We start from the raw sequence: 17,500 nt of genomic DNA, 5'->3' as shown, positions 1-17,500 counted from the left end.
TCATGCGTTATATAAATATGTCCGTTTTTAAATATATATTACCTATAATATGTACCAAACCAATTTAGTGGTACATAAAGTTGTACTATATAACTAGCGAACAAGACATAGTCGCCAATTGTTAAACCTTGATGGGAGATAACCTGCGAAATAATCAAATTATTATTGTAAATATCTCGCTACTATTTATTCTTACGATTACATAATGTAATTTTTTTACGAGTACTAACCATATGTACACATAATAGCGATCCGAATAATAATCCACTACAGACAATTATATTTTGCAAACAATTTAAGATATTTAGTGTAATTATTGATTTCCATTCTTGTACTTGGAAATCTAAAATCGCCTTCCTATAGTTGTCCACTTCGTATGCTTCAGCACCGTAATATTTCACCGTTTCAAAGTTCAGTAAACTATCAACGCTGCGTGCTTTCTGTGCGTTGTCGGCCAAATTCATACGTCTTTGAAATTTTGTACGCCATTCCGTAATCGCAATTGTAGCAGCTAAATTGACAAATATATTAATAAAGAAATGATTTGAATTAGTACTTCGTGACCCGCTGGTTGTGATAACGACTACATTTACACAGCACTCTCAATCGGGTTTAATAACATCTCCATATTAATCAGTTATGGAACTGGTCCAATCATAGTAATTCACAGGAATAGCTATAATTGGTCAGTTTCATAATTATAGATGTTATTAAACCCGATTAAGATCCATTTCGACTAATTCCGATTAACTTTAATCGGCGGTTGTCCATTAAAATTGGCTAATCGCATCTATTATTGACAAATATTCGTTATTAATATTATTATTATTACTATTATGCTTACCTATATAAAGAGCCATAGTTGTAAAAACGATGAGACCAAACCATTTATTAAATGCACTGATGAAAAACAAAACGGCTACAATAATATCAATAATAGTTGGTAGAATTGAAAAAAGAACATAATTGAGTAAATTATTGATTGAGTCTGTGCCACGGTCCATAATTCTTAATACTTCACCAGTTTTTCTTCCAAGATGCCAGCGCAAGCTCAATCCATGTAAATGCCTAAAGATAATATATTATATTTATAGTTATATATGTAAATATGTTATTATAAATTTTAATTATAATTATAAATTTTATAATCAGTCTATAATCAGGATTCATAATTGGGTAGTAAGCGTGTTTGTAATATCGTTGATTCTGCGCATTGATACACGCATGCACTCATACGAAATTAAAAAGAAAATATATTAATTTTCTTTCTAATAAAATTTTCTATCATAATTTGTTTCTGACTTATAATAAATTTATAAGAAAAAGTTATCCGTTTTGTAACACTTTTTTTAAAACGGTATAACTCTATAAAAAAAAAATTATAGAATGTATTTGAAATATGAATATGTTTCGAAATCAATGACTTTATAAAGACTCATACACTTTTATACCATACAGCCAATTGTTCTGAGCACTTCAAAGAAATTGGCTGTTTTCGACACACTTTTAAAAAAGAAACTTTAATTTTAACCTGAATAATTCTATTTCCACTTCACGAGTAGTATATTGCTGAATACGAATCCAGAGAAAGGACCTTAAATTGTTCAACACACCCATACCTCCTGTACCACCACCTTGTAGAAATTTTAATGTTACATATATCAATATTATATCCCATCTGCAAGAAATTGAAATTATAGAAATAACATTTTTATAAATTAATCAGAGTGTATAATAAAAAGTCCAGTTATTATTACCTAAATTTCACAGGAACAGTTGTAACACTGTCTACGATTTTTTTATTATAAATTGGTACATAAAGATTTGTCAAACGTCCAGCTATCAACAACGTGAAGCAAAATATAACTCTAAATTGAAGTAAACAATCTGACTTTGGCCATAAAAATGGCATTAAAATTTTAATTTTGTACCACAAATTTTTCCATGTAGAAGTATTATCTGATCTCTATAAATATTTTTATATGAATACTCTCAATCATATACTACAGCATATTGTTTTCATAATTATGCATATTGCTTACTCTTTGATAATATCGTGATCGTGTAACTGTGTCATCATTAAGCATACGATAATCAGAATCAAAAATGTTAGCAATGCCAGGAGCCCGTAAGCCAAGAGCAAAAATCAACAAGTTACTAACATATCGCAAAATAAATAGAGCCATTTCGATTTGATCTGTCAAGCTGCAAAAAATTTCAATTAGATAAAATTAATTCTGGAACAATTGCATTGGAGATTGGTTTTTGAAATTATATTGTCCTTTTTGTAGAATTTTCTTTGTTTTAATATTAACTTACGAATTCAAGTGGAACCACCATTCAATCTTTCCAATATTAATTAAAACAAGATTTTCAGCAACAAATGCTAATGTCCAAAAACCTAGTAGTACTAATCCATGACCATGTGGTGGCACGCTTGGCAACAATTTATGTCTTTCAACTTTCAATATATAAATTGAGTATGGATAAACAATGACTGTCAATATTGTTGTTAATATCTATAAAAAAATGTTAACATTTATGTTAACAATTACAAATTATAATAATTCAAATCATCAATGTGAGTAGCAGCAGTTTATTTATATTTCGGTGTCAACAACTGCTGTGGTTTACATTGACAATTTGAGTTGACTTGTGATTTATATATATATATAAAATGTATAATTCTCACCATATATCCATAGATCATTCCATCATCCAAGACTGTAGCTTGTAAAATTATTCTTATTACACTTAAAATGGGGACAAGATACAATACAAATTTTTGTAATTTATATAGTTTGCTTTTTGGTAATGTATTTTCGTCAGTGTCAGTTCCATACTTGCGATATATCCAAAGTTGGATCGATCCAAATATAATTAAATATAAAAAAATTATACTAGTACAGATAGTATCCATGAAACATTTAGACACGCCATGGTCTATCCAAATATTGGTAAAAGTTATGTTTGGTGGACAATATCTCATTGTAGTAATATTGCTGGATATCTGTGCCATTATCAGTCTTCAATTATTGTTGTATCACTCAATATTTTTTCTTATCCGATACATATTTGTTCAGCATACATAATTACAAAAATATACAACGTTTTTTCGTGAATCTGATAGAAATAAGCGTCGCTCTGCTCCGAAAATCAAGATATTTAATCGTGGAAATTGCCGACTATTCCAGGTTAGGAAGCTGTCAGCCACACACTCACGGTCCACGGAGTAATAAGAATGGTAGAAGGTGGAAGTAAAGTCCGGAGTTCGGAAGTAACGAAATCGAAGTGTCGGAGATGCTCCTTGATTGTAAAGGTGCTTTTTCATGCTGACGATCGCGCTCTCATTTTTTAACATCAAAATAGGTCACGTGAGAAAATTAACGCTTGATATTCGTCAATTTTTATCACGTGATCTGTTTTGACGCTAGTACAAGAGCAGAAAACGGGTTGATGTAACCAAGTTTATAACCTCAATAGTGAACTTCTACGATTAATATCTCACAGGATTTCACAGGATAGATGTTTTTTTTAACCATTACAGATTTGTTCGCATTGTCTACAAACGTGTCGAATAAGTTTCATTTTATCAAAATTTGTAGAGCTAAACTGAATAATTATCCATGAAACATGTCTGATGACATATTAGCAAAGGAAAAGGAATTTCACAGATTAAATCATGATCTCCAGCTAAAAGCACAAAACGTAATGAAGACTGTTGATTCAATTAGACATGTTCATGTTGGCGAAAATTTATTTAGCGACGTAAATCAATTGCTTCCAAAATTTGTGGTGAAAGATGCAAAAAGTATACACTCAGAAGATGTAACACCAAAGAAAAATAAACAGTTAAAGACATTAATTAAAGTTTCTGAAATTCCATTAATAGAATGTACCAGTAACAATGAGATTCTGAAAAAGGATAATAATATAGAAAATAAAGCTATTATTACTCTGCTCAAAGGTAAAATAGATATGCTGTATAAAAAGTTAGAAGTAATGCAACTCGAGTATAATAATAAGGTAATATTTTTTATCGTTTTATTGTTCAATAGAGTTACTGTTGTTTTATTGCTTGATATTTATATCAGTTATACATAAATAAAGAACATTTTGAAAAAATTAACTGAAGTATATAATTATTTTATGATGAAAATTTCTTAGGCCTAATTGTGTTATTTTAATTTTAAACAAAGTTAACTTTAGCTTAATTGCTGCATATACTTTGATTTTAAGCAAAATTTAAAACTCTTTTTAAAGCCGAAAGAGAGAGAGAGAGAGAGAGAGAGAGAGAGAGAGAGAGAGACAAAGACAAAGAGATTTAAACCTTATTTAAAATTAAAATAATTTTGATGCAATGGGATCTTAAACATGTGTTTGTCTTCATGTTTCTTTCTAAATAAAGACAAACAAAAAATTAAATCATGCTTAAAGCTGAAATAATATTGGTGTAATCAGACTTTAAACTTATTAAAATATTTTAGAGGATTTGAACATTAATTATATTTGATCAGAAAACAGAAGACACCAAAATCCCCTTAAGTTCCACTTTTAGAGAGCAAAAAATATACTTTTTAACATCTTATTTTATAAAATAATTGTGTTTACATATAGTGCGATTATTATAAAGAATTAGAAGTGGAAAAGAGGAAACTTGATGATGTCCAAATTAAATTACGCAATCAAATAGAAACATTAAATGATACAATTACAAAGTTGGAACGTATAAATTCAGATATATTGTCAGACTCTCAAACTTTGAGTAAAGAAAATATTATCTTGAAAAAGGTATGTTGCATTCTTTTTGTTACACACACACACACACACACACATATATCTTTCTTTATTGTCTTCCATCTTGTTTAAATTGCTCTATTTTGTAGAATATAGCTCATTATTTGAGTTGGACAATCGCTAGTGCTTGTTGCTTTGAAAGTTCAGCTGCTTTATATATATTTAAATACATATATATTAATTTATAACTTATATTAATTAAGGCCGACAATTGTTTGACGCACAGGTTGGGGTAGGACTACGTATATTAATTAATTATTAATTTGTTTTAATTCGTGATAGTACCGCGGTAGTTTATATGTAAACAATTAAAGATCCAAGCTAGACTGTTATAGGCTTCGTATTCGTATTAATTATGTTCATACATTAACGGTCTTTAGTATTGAATATTGTTAATTAAAGATATTTTCTTTTAGGACTTAGAAAATCTTAAAAAAGAGATACGAATATTAAATCAACAGTCAACCAATCTTGACGTGAAATTAAATAAATCTCGAGATAACAATGAGAAACTTCGAGATGCATTAAAATGTAGTCAGATAAATGAGAAGGTATAATGAAGTAATCTGAAGTATATTTAAATCAGTAATTATTTAGAATATATATAGGCTCTTTACCACAAAACTTAATGAAAATATACTAATTCAACACATTTTAATTTGAAACAAAAGAATCTGACAAAGTTATGCAAGTTTATCTAAATAGACATTTTAAAAGCTGCCGTATTCTAAAAATGCTTTTAAATCTGTACAACATAAATTATTTGTGACACATTTTATTTACACTTTGCAGGAATTAAAAAATCAAATTAGAAAATTACAAGAAGATAAAGAATTAGCCGTAAAAAATTTGGAAAAGCAGCGATCAAAATTAATGCAAGCATTTAAGAAACAAACACTGCTCGTAGATAATTTGAAAAAACAAAATGTATGTATTTATTTCATTATTAATTTTTTCTATTTATATAGAGGGGAAGTGAGGTAAGACGAACCATGAAGTAAAATGGTCCATTTTAACTGTTTTAACTTTTCAACTATTAAAAAATGATGTCAATGTATTATAAAACTGTCGTGAATCATAAAGAAATGTCAAATTCTTCCAAGTAGATCTCGTAATCTAATTTCTTAATGCACTCCTAATATTTTTGAATTTTTTTTAAATGTAAACTATATTTGTATACAATTTTTAATTCGTATAAATAACAATCATATATTTGAAAATTACTCGGTACAAAACATTGATCATAACATACAGACTGTATACAATTGGATAATTTAGAATAGGGGAGTCAGCACCGACAACCTTGAACTTGAGCAATCTACAACAGGTTTTAACCATTGCTCGTTACTTATTAAAAAATTATTAATCAAATAATTTCAAAGTCAATGTCTTTTTTTGCTACATGCAATGTATTAAGAATTACTCTACTGTTCATGTAATGACTTTCAACATGAAGTCCACTGTACATGCAGCTATTTCTGCTTAAGAGGTTCATCTTACCCTTCTTCCTCTATTATATAATATAATAATGAATATATTTATAACTTTATAATTTTTTAGATGTACTTGCTGGGAACTGGACAAATCAGCTTAATGAAAGAAGATTTTGTGAAGTTATTAGATTGGAAATCTTAGAATCTCTGATACGTTTTAAGGAAATGCTGGAGCAATGACTGAACCCTGATGAAAATAAAACGTAAACCAAGTGTCAATAAAACATTGATTAAGTCCGAATCTATAATAGATGTTTTCAGTCTTAAGCCGTAGGAAATTGGGCAATTACAGTCGAATGTGAGGAGAATAATTTACTGAGATTCGTCCATTTTTTATGGCTTAAGGCTTAAAAACCTATTCCAGATCCAGGCTAAAGGAAACATAAGGGAAGAATAAGGTTGCAAAACTCGCGAATCAGAGTAAACGAGAAATTCGGAGAATTTCTTATGAGAGAATTTAATCAGCGCTCGCGTGCGAGGGATGATAAATCTATTTTAATTAAATGATCTACGTCTCGCATATCGACGTTAGAGACATAAGATGTTAAATAAGATTTTTTGTCGCAAATAGATAATCGTGATATCCAAGGGCGACGTAATCTACCAGCTGTTGTATTCCCGTCAACACCATCGAAGATCGGAAACGGAAATGTGAAAAGCGTGGAAGCATATTCTGTAATTCCTGGAGCAAAAGTATTTTTTAAAGAAGAAGAGGCTTTATAGTAACAAGTTGAAGCTGTGTCAACCGATATGTTTAAAGTTACTGATATAGAACTGTATCCCAGTACGTTATATAATTTATTATTGCAAATAATATTACATATAACATTCCTGACACTCATGTAATGTTACATCTACAATTATAAGTTACATGTGTGGTTTGCTGAGGTGTATTTAAGTAACATACTGCGTTATCTAAGTAAAAAAGGTATAATCAATAAAATCAAGATTGCTCCAAATATTCGGCGTTAAAATTATTTAAGATTAATAAATTAGAAATATGTGAATAAATAAAGCATATTTATAACTACTCAAAATGGAAATGTCTTCTCTGTACTGCGATCTAAGTTTTTCATATTTAAAAGGAATTTTTTATTCGTCTGTTTTAAAAGCATTAAAATATTCTAATGTATTCTCTTATAAAAATACATTAATAGGTATTTTTGAAATATATAGACTCTGAAAATGTTTGTTACTTATTAATATTATAAATAACTTTGTAATATTAATATTCTTCTGTTGCTGTCTACATTTTTTTAACATAATGTAAAAAATTCTTTGAAGAAATTCGTTAAAAATATCGTCTTTTATCTTCATTTATAGATATATACATCATCGGTGATTATCGACTACTCATACACCCTAGCGGCGATTTGAAGCATTAATCGGCATTGTGCGAGAAAGCACTGCAGTGTCGCGTGTCTGGTCGCCGCATCGTTATGTCGTGCGCAAGTCATACGAATGCTCATTAAGAGTTTTGTGGTTGTTTTTTTTGGTCTGTGGTGTAGTTTCGTGATCTCGGGGAGTACAAAGTAAGGCTTGGAGTGAACTCGAGGCACAGCGTCAATCACCTCGCGTGTGATCGCGCGTCGCGTGAACTGTTTGGATATGTTGGAGGAACGTACGCTGGCGTACGCTTCTGACGATTTCGGCTGGGGTCACTGAAGAGCGGTATTCGCGTGAGCAATGGCGCGAGCGCCTCGACGCGCTTCAGGAACGACGTGTGTACGGTGTAGATGATACATCGGCGCCCAATCCGCGTGGTATGTTGTTTACGTTGCGCGCGAGGATCTATCGTTCGCATTACGACGGCGCAGTATACAGCTCGAAGGATCTTGAGCGCGAGCCTCGTCGTGAGCCGCCATGAGACGCATTAGCGGTAAGCCATCGTTACGATTGCTGCCAAATGTTATGTTCTCGCGTTCGGTTCTCGATTCTCTTTATCCTTTTTCGCCGAACGACATTTGCCTTATCCTTGTTCTCGTTGAAAATCATTGTTCTCGACTTTCGCATTGTCGTATCGAGATCGATTATGTTACATTGGTCGGTCTGCTTTACATATGCTTTGTGCATGTGTGAATGTGTACGCGCGTGCATGTATATACGTGTGTGTACGATGGCTGTTATATGTGCTGTTATGTCTCTATAATCTTATTTCGAAGCGACGTACTTTATTATCTGATTGACTGTTATATAGTATATAGTATTATATTATAATTTAGATACCCTCTTTCATTACGAATTTATTTTTTATTGGATACTTATGTCAAGTAAAATCGATATTATTATAAGAATTAACTAAAAGTTTTGTAGAATTTTATATTTTAATTTTCGAAAGTTTAAAGACATTAAATACAATTTAATTGTTTTTAGAAATGTATTTTAGTGCACAAAAACTAGATTGAGAGATATTTAAGAGATATTTTTTAAGAAAGAATATTTATTGAAAAATTTATAATTATATTTTTTAAATACGTTTATGTATAAGATATATACTACAAAAATAATAATACTAAAAGTAGCGCTAAATAAATTATACATAGTGAATGATATCAGTTAAACTTTTTTATTAATATCTTTTAATTTTTTTAAATTTATATCAAGGTTTTTATATGGATATACATAGAATGTTGAAAAATTATTCAGCATTTGTGGTAAATAGTACTTATATACTGTGTTGAGTAAAAATCTTGTGAACATAAGTCGAAAACTTGACCCTTTTTGAGATAATAATATTTCTGCACATTAACATCATGAATAATTTACTAGTTTCTACATGTGATGTTTACCTCAGTGTTTATAAACTACACGTTTTGAATGTTCTCATTTAATTTTCATGCATACTTCATAACAGAAGATTCCATCAGCAATCAGTGAGTTGTCACTAACCAGCGATTAATAATTTACATGTTATTTAGTAATGGTTACAACTGATTGCCGATGAAATCTTTTGTTATGAAGTGTATATGGAAATATCTCTATCACGTAAATGTTGATTGGTTTTTTGAATTCCTATATAATTGTTTATGTCATCAAGAATTTATGGACAAAATTTATTTCAGAGTATTTCATATGTGTACACACACACACACACACACACACACACACACACACACACACACACACACACACAATATTACTCTTATACACACTTTGCACTTACATATAATTAGATTTAAAATAATATTAACTATCATAGAATAAAATTATAAATGGTTTAGAGCTATTTTTTCAAATTAAATTTCTTTTTTTTTCTAACCTTTTCAATTACAAATATGTTTTATTATTCTTTGTTTTGTATAATTATTTAATTACATCTTTTTAAGACGGAGAAAATATTCTCTTAACAAATTTATGATGTTTGTTAACATACAAAGTAATTCAGAACAAGTACAGAAACAAATTGTTTAGAAGATTATCCCCAGAAAAAAATATGTTATTGAGCTTAGACAATACTTATTTAAATCACAGAAATTTTAAAATTTTACTATCATAGTAAAATTCTATGTTTGACAGGTAGTGATCTTTGAGAAATAAAAAAAACAAGAGAAACAGGAGAATATGCAAATATTATTTATTTACGGTACTTTTAAACTTGAATGCACGTATTGCACCAATCAAGGAATTATGTAACACGATACAGTAATACGATTCCATTCGGTGTATCAATAATTCTTTGAAGAAATTGACTGATGTTTCATATTTTTTTGTTTTATTTTGATTCCTCAAAAGTTACTTTTCATCAAATATGATTGTGATTTTACTATATCAGCAACAAAAGTTTTGACTTTTTACAACTACATAAATTTAAGCACAGTCTCTATATGACATTTTTTATTTAGAATGATCTTCCGAACAATATGTCAAAGTTAGTTACATTTGTTCTGTACAATCACTCTGTATAAACATTTTTCAATAAAGCGTAATAATTTTCATGATTTGGAGACCGAGGGGTAGTGTCTCGGCGCTAAGCCAGGTTATACAATACATGACCATTTTGTTTCAGATTTTGTTTTACCATATTCTTTCAGATGTAACATTACTCATGTATGTTAAAAAAAATTGAATTTTATGTGTTTAAATTTTTATTTGGCGCTTTTTAATGCTTTTATAGAAAAAATAAATTTAAGTTTTAATTTTGGTTTTAACATAAAATCTTTTCTAGATTAATATTTTTTACGTTATAAATTTACTATATCTTATTTTAATACTTTTTTAATCTAAATTTCTATAGCAAAGCACATTGCTAAAAGTAATCAAATTCTATTTAACTCTATGAAAAAATTTTAGTAATTGCCTAGATAGGGCAAAAATGTACCATATATACTTTACTATAACTTTACGTAGTATTGAATCATACAATGTGTAATGAATGTGTTTTTTATGACTGGAAATTGCAGTCATATTTAATATTATAGTAAATTAGAAATATAAATAAAAGCAAAAAAGATGTATAACCCTGCTTTAAAAAATCGATAGAAATGGATAGAATACGAAAAGGAATATCGCTAATTTTAATGTATCACATACGACTTGACACGACTTTTTGTATAAAAGACCGAAAACTTTAAATTTTATTTATTGAAAAATTGGAATATATATACTTATATAATAATATATTTTTATTATGTAGAGTAATAAAAAGTATTAATAAGGAGATTATAAATATTGTGAGAATTATAAATATTGCCAAATAGAATGAGCCATAACTCATTCAAAGGGGAAGGTTAAGTATAATTAACACTGTAAAAGGTTTTGGATGGAAGGCTTTTGTTTCTGAGAAAATTGCAATTGGGTGTCTGGTCAGCTGTATGATAGGTATTAGAACTGTGTCGATAAGTAAGAAAGCAACGTAACTGAGCTAACCGAGGTACACAATTATACTTTTCCTTATTTTCCAATTGACGAGAGTTTGAATTCTCAGAACGTTAAATTTTTTTATTATAAATCCTTTTTATTATACGTCAAATGATTTATCCGATTTAATTTTTATTTTTTTATTTGATTATAGATTATAGTTCATATATTAATAACTAAAATTGCGCTAAGAATTCTTTCACCGTCGAGATATTATTAAAGATCGTCAACTCTGGGTTTTTTGTCTTTACAAAAAGGGTAGTAAAGGATTAGAGAAAGTTAACATGATCGACAGTTGATCCTGATTATTAACATAAATATTTGGATAATATATTATTAAATTCATGATTTTTTATTATACACATAAATGCTCCATTAGTGTATATATTTGAAATACTACAATATCTTATCTATATATTGCCGCTAAACAATTTCTGTTCTACAGTTATTATTATTATTATTATTATTATTATTATTATTATTATTATTATTTGCAAAACAATTTATTAAAGAGGAATATATTCAATATTTTTTTATGTAAAAATGTATTCAATATTTTTTCTCTCTGCTTGTATGATTTCACAATACTCAAGATTGATTATATCAAAACTTTCTATTTGTATAACTCTTTGTTTTATTTTGGGGTAACCAAACTAAATTTTTAATTGTATCAACTTTTATTTTTCAAAGAGACTGTATAATACATGGTGTCCCACAATTTTTAATTAATATTTCTGGAAGCGAAAGAGGATGAAATTTTGAACTAAAAATTCCTTTTCCAATTTTGGTCCAGATTATTATTTACCGAGTTATTAACGATTAAAGTTGATCAATCGGAATACGCAGGAGCGTAGCGTACTATAGGACTCCTTGCGCTTACTACATTTTCCCGATTAAAATTTAATTATAATTTTTATATTATTATAATTAATGAATAAATTAATAAATGGGTAGATAAGTAAACAAATAAATAAGAATAAATTACAGCTGGAAACTTATTCAATTTCTGATTGTTTTTTATTCTTATTTATTATTTATTTAATTTAACTATTTTCATCTAGTATTCTTCTGAAACACATTAAAAAAAAAAAAAAATGAACGATTTACTGACCATTATTAATGAAGAAAAATACGCGTTATTTCCTTGTAAATTGTAAACTACGTATTATTTTGCACAAAACTTGTCAAGTAGTTAATGAGATATCCTTTTTTCAACTGTCACATCAAATAATTTAGTCTTTTCTTCTACTCTCAATGTTCTTTCAATATTTTTATATATCTCGTCGATTCACAGACTATGCTTTTCACACTATCCATTCATATTCTAGCAGAATCGCAGCCCACGCTGTTCTGAAACTTGTTCACCCACCTTCAATCTCCATTCGTGTTTGTTACCATCAATGTGCCGTTTCATCGAACCATACGTGCGCCTGCGCTTATCTAAACCGCACTTTCCAATAGTTGTATTTGGAACTGTCACTGTGATTTTCCTTTATAAGACTGTTGACGAGCGAGCTATGCGACTGAATTTGATATGTTATTGTGTTTCCTCAAATTTTTGTAGGATAAATTGACTTTTGAACAGTGCTTTAAACGAAATTATTGTTAAGTTAAAAAGTGATTAAACTTGTTAATGTTTCTGCTATACTGTGTGAATAATTTGTTTTATATGAGAGTATTATTACCAAATTTCCTAGTAATGTTTAAACGGTGTTTTTGTTCAGTCTTCTGTATAGTGATTTAAAATCAAATAACAAGAATAAGTAATTTAAAAGCATGTTAATACTGACTTAAAAAATTATACGTAATGTTATGTAACAGAAGTAATTATAAATGTTCCATATGTGAAAAAAGTCTACAGTGACTTATCGCAATAACATTTAAGAGCGATTTGCATTTTGATAACATATGTAATAATTTTCTTCGATTGAATTGAGATTTATAGATATATTCACAATATATTCACAAATAGCAGATACCGATAAGTACAATTGTGGAAATATAATATATGAAAGTGTAATCAGTGTAATGTCACTAATTGTAAGTTGATTTAATCCAAGTGATAATTATACGTTAGAATTCTAAAAAGCTATTTGCATTCGCGCAAAACGATTTGAAACAAATTCCAATATATTACAAATGGCGATCACTTCCATAACGAACTGTCTGGGACCTCCCCCCTTACCACCTGGAAAACGATTTTTGCACAAGTCCTCGAAAAAGTTATCATCTACCTATAAGAGTTTTTGCGATCCCGCTGTAGAAACCTGGATTTCTCATGGTATTCCAGAAAATTTAATGGCGAAATTATATTTGCATGAAATAACCATGAGTAAGATCGGTACGAACCAAAACCTGTTTAGAAGTTGCTCCGAAGGCAATCTGCGCGCGCGTGAGACAACAGTGTTGCCAAGTACGTCCCTGAACAAATGCATCAAAGCCATTTATGGCAGTTGGAAAAACCTCTTGTACCGTAAGTGTGCGGATATTTTATATAACATATAATCAAATCTTAAAGGATATTAAGTTTTAGTTGTTTTTCATAAAACTTGAATGAAAATAATTATACATATTTAAAATTTAAATTTTCAAAATATTTTACATTATACATACATAACCAATTTATAAACTACATGGTTTTAAATTAATATTTAAATATTGATTAATATGTATATATATATCGGATGTTTTAGACTATCCATACTCCCCCTCCCCATTTAAAAATGAGGGAAGTGGTTATTTTAAAAAATATTTCAGACAAAAGTTATTGGAGATCAATAAATGCATTACATGGGCATATGCGATTCATCTTAGGCGGTGTCGTGAAGGTCATATCAAGATTGACTTGAATCCTTTAAATATAAGAAACCCATATCTTTTTTATTGCATATTCTTGTAACTGAGATCAAGACGTTTTTAAAACACTACTTACAAATTATTTTTAATTGAGATTTTTATAAATTATATGAGACTTCAAAGTTTCAGTGGCGTTAACATTACCTAAAGATGTATCACGTGGAGTCGCATGGTTGGATTTACATCTTTTCGGGGTGCTTTAACTCATTTTAATCAAGGAACTCGAATGTTTTACACTCCTGGAAAATTATGGTTCGCGGTCCCTACCTTTCCATAGTTCAGACAAAGAAGCGAGTCAATAATATGGATTCTAAAGAGGCTGGCCCTTAGGGAGGCATGTCCACTGCGGAGTCTGTTAAAGTAATTATCCTCCTGTCCAAATCGAACTTCCCGAACCACATGTCTCTCGAGTCGATCAAGAAATAATTTCAATAAAACGAGCCCCAGACTCACTTCTGGTTCATAGATGAAGATCCGCCATGGTCTCATTTTTCCACAAATTACGAAATCCTAGTGTTGGAATTCCTATCTGAATATCGATTTCAGATCGGATTGCTTCTCTGGTCAACCCATCTTGTTATCTCGAATATCTGTGGTTAGGAATCCATATCAGTGTGACCTCCGTTCCTCTTTCTTGCTTCAACTTAATGATTAACGTTTTAATAATTTGTTTTAATAATATTATATGTATATATGAACTATGGCAATGATTAAACGGAGTCTCTACTACATCTGAGACCAACTTAAGAGTCCAAAGAAAAAAGATGGTAAGTCTAGGCCATTCATATTTAAACTCCAGCTTCAAGACCTCCAAGATTGCCACATAGCCTCCACACAATATAAAGATACAAATCCAGCTATTTTAAATTTTAATACGATTTGTTACATAGTTCGTCATGTGACGCAATGGCAAATCCTACAAAGGGTGCGTCTTTTAATTTAGATACATCCGTATACAGGCACATTGAGATTTCGAATTGAAATAAGCTCTCAAAAAGCATGTCCAAAATGTAGTGCAGTGCAGTTCTCTTACCCCATTTTAGGTGTTAAAAAGTTGTTAATTGGGTAATATATGGAGGCGGCTGCTTCATATCACCAGTGATTTTATGATCTATCCTGACCTGATACTATTTAGCCTTCTTAGTTAAGGTTCTTTTCTTATCTTGGTCTTCTTTCACCAACGATAGACTTTGTCATTTTTCTTTGTGCATTTTTCTTAAAAGATCAACGAAGATCCGCGATGTTAGCACAACCTAACAAAATTTTAAAAAATTAAAATAGGGGAACTGACTTAAGAAAAAATTGTTTTTCTTTTTTATTTTTAACTATATTTTTTTATTATAATTTTATATAGAGATATACCGCATCGTAAAATTATCGAATGTCGGATATCTGGCGTCACATTGCTTTTGGATATTTGGATAATTCGATCAGATACTAGAGATATTTCCTCGGATATCTGAAAAAAAAGTTCCAAAACAAAAGTCAATAAGGGAAAAATAGAGAGATTAAAATTTTCTCTATCTTCCCATCAAGAAAAGAAAAAAAAGGAAAGATAAACTATGCAAGAAATTCAGCAGAAAGATTTTGCAAAAATTTTGTTATGACTACTATATATATACATATATATATGCAATATAAAATTTCAATCGGATATATTGCTAATTACTAATGATATCTGGCTATTTAGCCGAATAGTGAAAAAGTATCGGATAATGCCGAATATTTCCTGGATATTCGATACATCCCTAGTTTTATATGTAGTATACTATAATACAAAATCTGGTATAATTCGGCATAATTCTCAAAATAAGTTAATTCTAAAAATGTAGGACTAACTTTGTATAGGCATTCAATCTTTCTATACATAAAATGTATACACCAATTATGCACATAATGTAGAAAAACTTCGCAAAGATATGTAGTCTATGAAATACTATGCAGCAATGGATTAAAATTTTCTTTCTGTTATTTACAGTTGGCGGAATGAGTCGGCCATCCAAAGCCGTGACTCAAGCAAAGAAAGTAGCTCCACCAGCTGTACCAGATGTGTTTCGACATTCCGGTTCCTCTTTCGGCTCAGTTGGATATGCTAGCAGCGAGGATAATTGCTTCCTCTCTGGAAGCGGCCCCGGAGGTACGACAGACGATGGTTCCTACGCGATGCCATCTGGAAAAAGTCCAGGACCTATTTTTACACATTCGGGCTTCACCTTTCCACCGGTGATCGGCAAGTATGCCCACGCCGAAGATCAAGGTGCGAATTATATGTGAAGTATTATTAGACTAATTCTTTCCTAACACGAAGGATAATGTAAAATACGGATGGACATGATCGATTATAAATGGATGCAACTGTAATATAATTACTGAAAAATTACATTTTAAATTTCTATCTCAAGTGTTTCTATCTTAAGTGTAGAAAACGATTTTCTTACAATTCGGCCAGATAGTCAAATCTGGTCAGACGGCTGAATTGTAAAAAAGGGGCCGAATAAGCTGGCTAAATAATTGCTGGGTAAACGTTGCATCATTACTTGGTTTCTGCTAACAATTTACTAACATAACATATCAGTAGGCTCTGTCGATAAATTCACAGGTCAATGCGGACACAGATGACTATGATGGAAATCTGATAAAGTTTGTTGCCAATTTGCAGGCAAATTGCTAACATTTTGCTGTTAGAGTTATTATTCGAATATGTCCATCCTTGATACAAAAGACATAATTTTTAAATATCGGTAAATATTTAATATAACATTCTCCCTCCGATTTTCTGAAATTTTGTAAATTTGTACTTCATGCGTAGAATATATACCGAAAAGGAAAATTGTGAACTCTTATTTTGTTTTTTAATTTCAAAGTTTTTTGATATTGATAAGTTAGAAAATAATTTAATAATAATTTTAGAGAAATTTCAGCAAATTTTCAGCATTTCTGCAACATTTTTCAATCAAAGTTTACATTTCATTAACATGACAGTTAATATTCTTGTAAAAGATGCTTATCGTTGCATTAAAAAATTCTATCATTATGCCTTTATGAATGCATTTTAAAACTGAAAAATGTTTCGGCATGCGCGGTATGCAGAATCAAAATGTAATTTACACAAGAAATATATTTAGTACTAGGATCCGCTTTGACCAAATATAGGATTTTTTGGGTATGTTAAGTTAGCACCCCAACTACAGTACTCAGGAGTTCTGATTAGAGTTCCCACTTCCTTTTGACGAGACGAAGAGTTCCCTATAGTTAATAACAAGAGTTCCGCTCAATAAACATTTTTTTTACATTTTTTAAAAATGGGGTGCTAACTTTTTATCGAATTTCGAGGTGGAATAGTTCTGAGCGGCTTAATAGCTTCAATTTGCGATTGCCTAGAGTTCCTGATATATAAAAAAAATTTTCGAATAATAAAAAAAAATTAAAAATTTTTGAAAAATTAATTTTTAGATACAATAGTTCTGATGATAATTTCTACTTCTTTTCGACGATAC

At 29.9% G+C, this 17,500-nt stretch overlaps 2 protein-coding genes across 2 annotated transcripts in view; one reads left to right on the top strand and one right to left on the bottom strand.

Annotated features, from left to right (window-relative positions):
- Hmt-1 (ABC transporter ATP-binding protein/permease Hmt-1) overlaps window positions 1–3,207 on the bottom strand; it is a 4,531-nt gene extending 1,324 nt beyond the window's left edge. The window contains exons 1-8 of the mRNA XM_018548860.1: window positions 2,693–3,207; window positions 2,320–2,519; window positions 2,043–2,205; window positions 1,758–1,966; window positions 1,532–1,678; window positions 845–1,068; window positions 231–511; window positions 43–143 (exon numbers count right to left, since the gene is read on the bottom strand). Coding sequence (XP_018404362.1) covers window positions 43–143; window positions 231–511; window positions 845–1,068; window positions 1,532–1,678; window positions 1,758–1,966; window positions 2,043–2,205; window positions 2,320–2,519; window positions 2,693–3,019 — 1,652 coding nt within the window. The 5' untranslated portion in view covers window positions 3,020–3,207. The remainder of the gene's footprint in view (window positions 1–42; window positions 144–230; window positions 512–844; window positions 1,069–1,531; window positions 1,679–1,757; window positions 1,967–2,042; window positions 2,206–2,319; window positions 2,520–2,692) is intronic.
- A 4,758-nt stretch (window positions 3,208–7,965) lies between these two features.
- Window positions 7,966–17,500, top strand: part of ckn (CRK like proto-oncogene, adaptor protein) — a 16,098-nt gene continuing 6,563 nt past the window's right edge. Inside the window, exons 1-2 of the mRNA XM_018548738.1 lie at window positions 7,966–8,169; window positions 15,982–16,260. Coding sequence (XP_018404240.1) covers window positions 8,154–8,169; window positions 15,982–16,260 — 295 coding nt within the window. The 5' untranslated portion in view covers window positions 7,966–8,153. The remainder of the gene's footprint in view (window positions 8,170–15,981; window positions 16,261–17,500) is intronic.

Source organism: Cyphomyrmex costatus, unplaced genomic scaffold (assembly GCF_001594065.2).
Source record: "Cyphomyrmex costatus isolate MS0001 unplaced genomic scaffold, Ccosl1.0 scaffold75, whole genome shotgun sequence".
Classification (NCBI taxonomy): domain Eukaryota; kingdom Metazoa; phylum Arthropoda; class Insecta; order Hymenoptera; family Formicidae; genus Cyphomyrmex; species Cyphomyrmex costatus.
This window is presented reverse-complemented; position numbering and strand designations above follow the sequence as displayed.